General features: G+C 44.2%; 1 protein-coding gene across 1 annotated transcript in view; it reads right to left on the bottom strand.

Moving 5' to 3' along the window:
* The window catches only part of TMED10 (transmembrane p24 trafficking protein 10), a 48,876-nt gene extending 41,840 nt beyond the window's left edge, over positions 1-7,036 (bottom strand). The window contains exon 1 of the mRNA XM_017528630.2: positions 6,744-7,036. Coding sequence (XP_017384119.1) covers positions 6,744-6,968 — 225 coding nt within the window. The 5' untranslated portion in view covers positions 6,969-7,036. The remainder of the gene's footprint in view (positions 1-6,743) is intronic.
* Between the last annotated feature and the right edge of the window lie 298 nt (positions 7,037-7,334).

Below are 7,334 nucleotides of genomic sequence, written 5' to 3'. Positions count from 1 at the left end.
AAAAAAAAAAAAAAAAAAGACTGCCTCATTCAGCACAACTGCCAAATGCTAAGCTCAGGTGACCAGGTTTTACACCAGTCTCTCCAGTTCTCCTCATACTTCAAATCAAACCACAGCTGCCTGAACCAGGGGTGGACATGTGACCAAAGAGAAGACAAGCCATTGGCTGACCTGAGACCTCGATGTGGCCTAGCATATGAAAAGGAGCTCTGGCACTCAGGAGTTACACCTCAACAGCTAAAATGATACACAGAGAGAATCTTTGAAGCAGCTGTCAAAATATAAGAAAAAGTGGAACTAAGTGAACAGACACTGAAAAAGACTGAAAGCTGCTATAGGGCTGAATCAGCTCACAGATGTGTTCTGTGGCTTCCATGGTATATCACATTTTCAGAAATGACATGTGGCTTGTGGTCTCCCAATACCAATCCCCACAAAAAGGAACCAGAACTCCGTAGAGAAAAGTTGTTCTGAAGTCAGGGGATAGATATATACAAGATAAGCCTAAAAGACTTTGTTGTGCCAGAAAACAAGGATGCTATCAAAGCCTAACAGGATTATGTTGAAAAAATGCAGGTGCCAATATGAAGGAACCAAAGGGACAAAATGAGCATAAAGAATGGAAACAACTGCCTAAAAACATGATGACTCTAAAAGTTGAAACAAACACAAAGAGTTCAGTAAAATACTTAAAAAAAAAAAAAACAAAAACTCTTGGACAACACTGAAAATGACAAGGGCAACAATTCTTTACTCTGAAAATTATCAATTAGAAGAAATCAATTCTGCATTTATCTTGCCTACATGAATGATACATTTTAGGGTAATTAGATGATATTGATTAATTCCTTAAGAATAATTTCAGCTAATAAATATGGAAAGAGTAACAGAATTAGAAAATCATCATTTCACAATCTTAATGAAATAATAAATTCACATAGTGGTCATCAGCAAATTCCTAAGCGAAAGATTAATGGGAAACCTTACAATGAAGTCTTCAGGCTACTACTACCCGGCTAGAGAGAAAAATGCTTCCCCCACACAAAGACGTCCACATCCTAATCCCTACAACCCACGAATATGTTATCTCACATAGCAAAAGGGGTTGTGCAGATGTGATTAAATCAGATTAAGGGTCTTGAGGTGGAGAAGATTGTCACAAGGGTCCTTATAAGGGAAGGAGGGAGGCAGGTAGTATGAGGATGAGATGATGATAGCAGGGGAGAGAAGGACAGAGGGAAAGAGGGTGGTGAGGAACAAAGTGGAGGATGGAAAAGGGAAGGAGAGGAAGACAGAGTTGAAGAAATTATGCTACTGGCTTTAACTTCTTTTTTTTGAGACAGAGTCGCTCTGTCACCCAGGTTGGAGTGCTGTGGCTCAACACAACCTCTGCCTCCCAGGTTCAAGAGATTTTCCTGCCTCAGTCTCCCAAGTAGCTGGGACTACAGGTGTGCACCACCATGCCAGTGAATTTTTGTATGTTTGGTGAAGACAGGGTTTCACCATGTTGGTCAGGCTGGTCTCAAACTCCTAATCTTCAGTGATTCGCCCACCTAGGCCTCCCAAAGTGCTGGGATTACAGGCATGAGCCACCATGCCCATCCTGGCCTTAAAGATGCAGGAGGAGATGTGAGCCAAATAGAAGTGGCCTCAAGAAGCTAGAAAGGGCAAGAACATGGATCCCCACCTCACTCAAACAATGAGTCTCCAGAAGAAACACGGCTCTGCCAACACCCTGATTTTAGGACTTCTGACCTTCAGAAAGAGTAAGACAAATCCCTGTTGTTTTAAGCTGTAAATTTGTGGTAATTTGTTACAGCAGCAAGACACTAAGACACACCTTAATCCACTGATCAATCTTAGCAGCAGCAATATGGGACACAAAAAGTACTGTGTTCCTGCAGTAATACCCTTGACAAAAAGATAAACTTGAATCTGGTTACAACTTTACAGCTGATTCCTTTTACAAAATACAGGGGAAGAACTCGTTAAAAAGACACCTCTAAGAAGCAAACAGGCAAATCCAAGATGTTGGACATTCTTTTAAGAGCAATTGACTCCAACAATTCAATTGCATGCACAAAAAAGGTGAGAGGGGTTAGGCACAGCGGCTCATGCCTGTAATCCCAGCACTTTGGGAGGCTGAGATGGGCGGATCAGAAGGTCAGGAGTTTGAGACCAGCCTGACCAATATGGTGAAACCCCATCTCTACTAAAAATACAAAAGTTAGCTGGGTGTGGTGGCAGACGCCTGTAGTCCCAGCTACTTGGAAGGCTGAGGCAGGAGAATTATCTGAACCCAGGAGGCAGAGGTTGCAGTGAGCCTAGATCACACCATTGCACTCCAACCTGGCTGGGCAACAGAGGAAGATTCCATCTCAAAAAAAAAAAAAAAGGAGGTGCGAGGAAAAGGAGACTGCTTTAGATCAGACACTTGAGAGAGACAACAAATTAACTTTCAAAAGACATTTTTGAGACAAGTGGGGTCATCAGAATATGGACTGGGTATTAAGAAACCACTGTTCATTTTGTGAGGTGTGATTATAGCCACGTAACATTGTGGTTATATTTTTATTTTTATATTTTTTATTTATTTTTTATTTTTTTGGGGGGACGGAGTTTCGCTCTTGTTACCCAGGCTGGAGTGCAATGGTGCGATCTCGGCTCACCGCAACCTCCGCCTCCTGGGTTCAGGCAATTCTCCTGCCTCAGCCTCCTGAGTAGCTGGGATTACAGGCACGCGACACCATGCCCAGCTAATTTTTTGTATTTTTAGTAGAGACGGGGTTTCACCGTGTTGACCAGGACGGTCTCGATCTCTTGACCTCGTGATCCACCCGCCTCGGCCTCCAAAAGTGCTAGGATTACAGGCTTGAGCCACCGCGCCTGGCCATGTGTATATTTTTAAAGAGATGCAGGCCGGGCATGGTGCCTCATGCCTGTAAGCCCAGTACTTTGAAAGGCCGAGGCGGGTGGATCACTTGAGGTCAGGAGTTCAAGACTAGCCTGATCAATATACTGAAACCTCATCTCTATTAAAAATAACAAAAATTAGCTCGGCGTGGTGGTGCGCACCTGTAGTCCCAGCTACTCAGGAGGCTGAAGCAGGAGAATCACTTGAACCTGGGAGGTGGAGTTGCAGTGGGCCAAGATTGCACCACTGAACTGCAGCCTGGGTGAGAGCAAAAGTCTGTCTCAAAAAAATAAATAAAAATAAAGAGATGCATGCTGAAGTATGCAGGACTGAAATATCATGAGATCTGTGATTTACTTTAAAACAATTTAGCATGAAACGATATGGTGGAAGCAGTTAAGATGACATGTGCGGAAAGATGCTGTTAATTGCTGAATCTGAGTATTGGGTATAAAGGTGAACTCACTATACTATGCTTCATGACGCTGAAAGCAAATCAATGCCAAAACCAATTTGAATTGGTTGGTGAAACTTATTTTATTTAATTTTTAGGGGGCCAAATCATTTTATTGAGGGGAATGGAGTGGCAAAGCAGTGGTGAGGACGATGAGATCCATGGTTCTCCGGTGGGCCAGAATTTCTGAGGCTCTACATCACTGAAAGCTGGTTGGTGAAATTTAAAATCAGGAGCCGGCCGGGCATGGTAGCTCATGCTTGTAATCCCAACACTTTGGGAGGCCGAGGTGGGTGGATCACCTGAGGTTGGGAGTTTGAGATCAGTCTGACCAACATGGAGAAACCCCATTCTACTAAAAAATACAAAATTAGCTGAGCGTGGTGGTGGTGGGCACCTGTAATCCCAGCTACCTGGGAGGCTGAGGCAGAAGAATCACTTGAAGCCAAGAGGTGGAGGCTGCAGTGAGCAGAGATCGCACCATTGCACTCCAGCCTGGGCAATGAGAGCAAAACTCCGTCTCAAAAAATAAATAAATAAAATAAAATAAAATAATAAAAATCAGGACCTTTCACTTCAACATCTGGCGTTCCTATTTCATTTGAAAAATCAGATGCGGACTGGATGTAGTGGTTCATGCCTGTAATCCTAGCACTTTGGGAGGCCACGGTGGGCAGATCACTTGAGCCCAGGAGTTCGAGACCAGCTTGGGTAACATGGCAAAACCCTGTTTCTACAAAAAAAAAATATGAAAACTAGCTGGTCATGGTGGCATGTGCCTATAGTCCCAGGTACTCAGGAGGCTGAGGTAGGAGGATCACCTGGGCCCTGGGGAGGTTGAGGCTGCAGTGAGCTGTGATGGTGCCACTGCACTCTAGTCTGGGTGGCAAAGTAAGACTCCCGTCTCAAAAAAAAAAAAAGAAAAAAGAATCAGATGTGGTAAAAGAGCCCACATGCTTGCATGGCAAGTCTCATTAAGAACTGAGTATTGGTCACCTCTAATTAACAGTTTCCATACCCAATTATTCCATTTATCATGACTGCTGCTTTTAAAAAATACCTGGTCCACAGGGGGATGGAGGCAGCAAACCACATTGCCATGTAGGTACCTATGCAACAATCCTGCATGTTCTGCACATATACCCCAGAACCTAAAGTGCAATAATATATATATATATATGCATATAAAAATAACACACACACCACACACACACACACACACACACACACACACACCTGGTCTAATTCCTTCAATTATATTACCTATTTGACATTTGGGTTTAGGACCCCTGTATTTCCACTAAGCTGGTTAGTAGCAAAAGAACAGAAGAGACACAAGAGAGCAACTAAGTGATGGCAAAATGCAGGGTGTAGATCCTCCTGGTTTTTTTTTTTTTTTGAGATGGAGTCTTGTTCTGTCACCCAGGCTGGAGTGCAGTGGTGTAGTCTCAGCTCACTGCAGCCTCCACCTTCTGGGTTCAAGCGATTCTCCTGCCTCAGCCTCCAGGGTGGCTGGGATTACAGGCACGTGCCAGCATGTCCAGCTAATTTTTGTATTCTTAGTACAGACAGGGTTTCACTATGTTAGCCAGGCTGGTCTCAAACTCCTTACCTCATGTGATCTGCCCACCTCGACCTCCCAAAGTGCTGGAATTACAGGTGTGAGCCACGGCGCCCAGCCTAAAGTCCTGCTGTTGTGGTCCCTTCAGCAGCCCTAGATTCAATGTAATTCCCATAAGGCCATGCTAAACTACGGTTCCTGTTATTTATTGAGAACTTATTAGAATCAAGGTAACAGGTTTGGCATTCTAGAAAGGATGAACCTGAGAATAGTTCCTACCCTGAGGATACTACTAGTCTAATAAGTAAGACAAACATAAACAAAAGCAGTTCAGAAAATAAGTGAGTTCAGGGTACTGTTCAAGGTGACTCCATGTAGAATGTAAAGTGGGAAGTGACCAAATATATAGCTCAGTAGCAGATCATGAAGAGCACAACAAAGCATGCTGAGAAATTCAAACTATCAACAAGCAACAGTGAGCCACTGAAGGGCTTTAAAATATAAGAACAAATCAGACAGCAACACTGGAGATGAGAGCAAGGTCTCTTTCACTGGTGAAATTCCCTGATTCCATGAACATCCTCTGAAGAGTAGGAAGCATGATCTCCCACCCTGGAAACACTGTATCTAAGCTTCTAAAATTATGCCTGAGTAGACTGAAGTTTGGAACCCAAAGAGAACAACAGAGTCACAGAGTAACTGCCTAGAAAATAGTTTATCTCTCCTAAATAAAGTAGAAATAAATTACATGTATTACCACCCTACTGGGTTCCACTACTTTAACATATGTTATGGTCTTATTACATCTGAAACTATATTGAAAAATAAAAATGTTTCTTATTATTTAATATAAACCCCATACAAAGAAAAAAAAAGACACTTTGCTTATTGTGAATGAATAACATTACCTAAAATGCAACCAAATACTGATGGATATTAAATTATATTAATGTCTCAAAGACCAGGTCAGACTATTCTTAGCTCCAAAATGGGACCAAACTGGTATTACGATAGTAGTTGTCACCATGCAAGAGCATAGTTGATATTTACATAAAAGCAGCCAAGTCCAGATTCTGGCATACCAAAGAAAAAGGACTAGAGACTGAGACTATTTTGTAACCAATAATCGACTTTAATCAACTACAGAAATTACAAATTTAAAACAAGGAGAGAATAAGGTTGTAGCGTTTTTCCCTCAACATACTTCACTACCAAACTAAATAAGAATCAATTCCATCTGTGACACTTACTCGTTTATCCCACCTCTCTGATTCCTCATTTGTAAGATGGGGCTAACAGTACCTACCTACTTCATAGGGTAGTGCCTGAACCAAATGGTAATATATGCAAAGTAGCACAGTAACTGACACAGCAGATGCTCAATAAATAACATATTTTATTAATCACAGTTAGCTTTGTTTCCATTACTTTCCTGCAGGTATCGCGGTATCTTATGATGCCAAGCTCCATAAACATTCAACATCCCAAGACTACTTTGGAGAACCAAGTTACACTTCAAGGTATCTGGGACCAAAACTGGTATAGGATCCTGACAACGACCGCCTCAGCTCAGGTGTCCCCACATCCGCCAAGGCCTCGCAGCCCTTCTTGGGGTTCCCGGGCGTAGGTGCTCAGCCCCGCCCCGCGAATGGCAACCAGCGGGCTGAGGGGGCGGGCTCCACCGCAAGTCCTTCGCGCTCCCGGGAGGCGAGAACAACTTCCAGGCCTCCTCCAGCCCGACACCCCAAACCCGGGCCTCCCCTCGCTTAAGCCTGCCGTCTTCCCTCCCGGCCCCAAGTCACCCAGTGCCGCACCTTGAGGTGGCTGCGCAGGCCGCCAGCGCCCCCAGACTGGTCGGAGATCTCGTACGCGCCGGTCACTAGTAGGTCCTTGTGGATCTCCTCACGGAGGCACTTGCGAGAGTTAATGGGCAGATGGAAGGAGATGGCGAGGACCAAGCTGGGGCCGAGCAGGAACAAAAGCAGCAACGCCAACGGACAAGGGCCACGCCGGGCTGGTGGGCCAGACAAACCAGACATGGTGCTGGAGACTCTTTCACCACCTCAGGCCTCTACCGCGCCGGAACCGGGAGGACCCACGTGACTCGCCTCTGACCTACTGATGCCGTCCGCGCCATTTTGGAGTCTGGCAAATCGTGAAAGAATCTATAGTGAATCTTTTGAAAAGGGAAGAAAGGATAGGTACCATGTCAAAACCGCAAGTTTAGGGGTTTAAGAAGCTTTACTAGAATACTATTGCAAAAGTTTTATTTTTATTGAGGTTAGTGACTACTGAAACGGCCATGGCAAGTATGGGCAGCCCTGGAAGTAATTATCCTTTACCTTCCGGAAGATGTACCCATGAGTTTTAGGGCGGGTGACACCATAGCAACCAAGGCCCAATAG

This window comes from Cebus imitator, unplaced genomic scaffold (genome assembly GCF_001604975.1).
Source record: "Cebus imitator isolate Cc_AM_T3 unplaced genomic scaffold, Cebus_imitator-1.0 Scaffold54, whole genome shotgun sequence".
Lineage (NCBI taxonomy): Eukaryota > Metazoa > Chordata > Mammalia > Primates > Cebidae > Cebus > Cebus imitator.
This window is presented reverse-complemented; position numbering and strand designations above follow the sequence as displayed.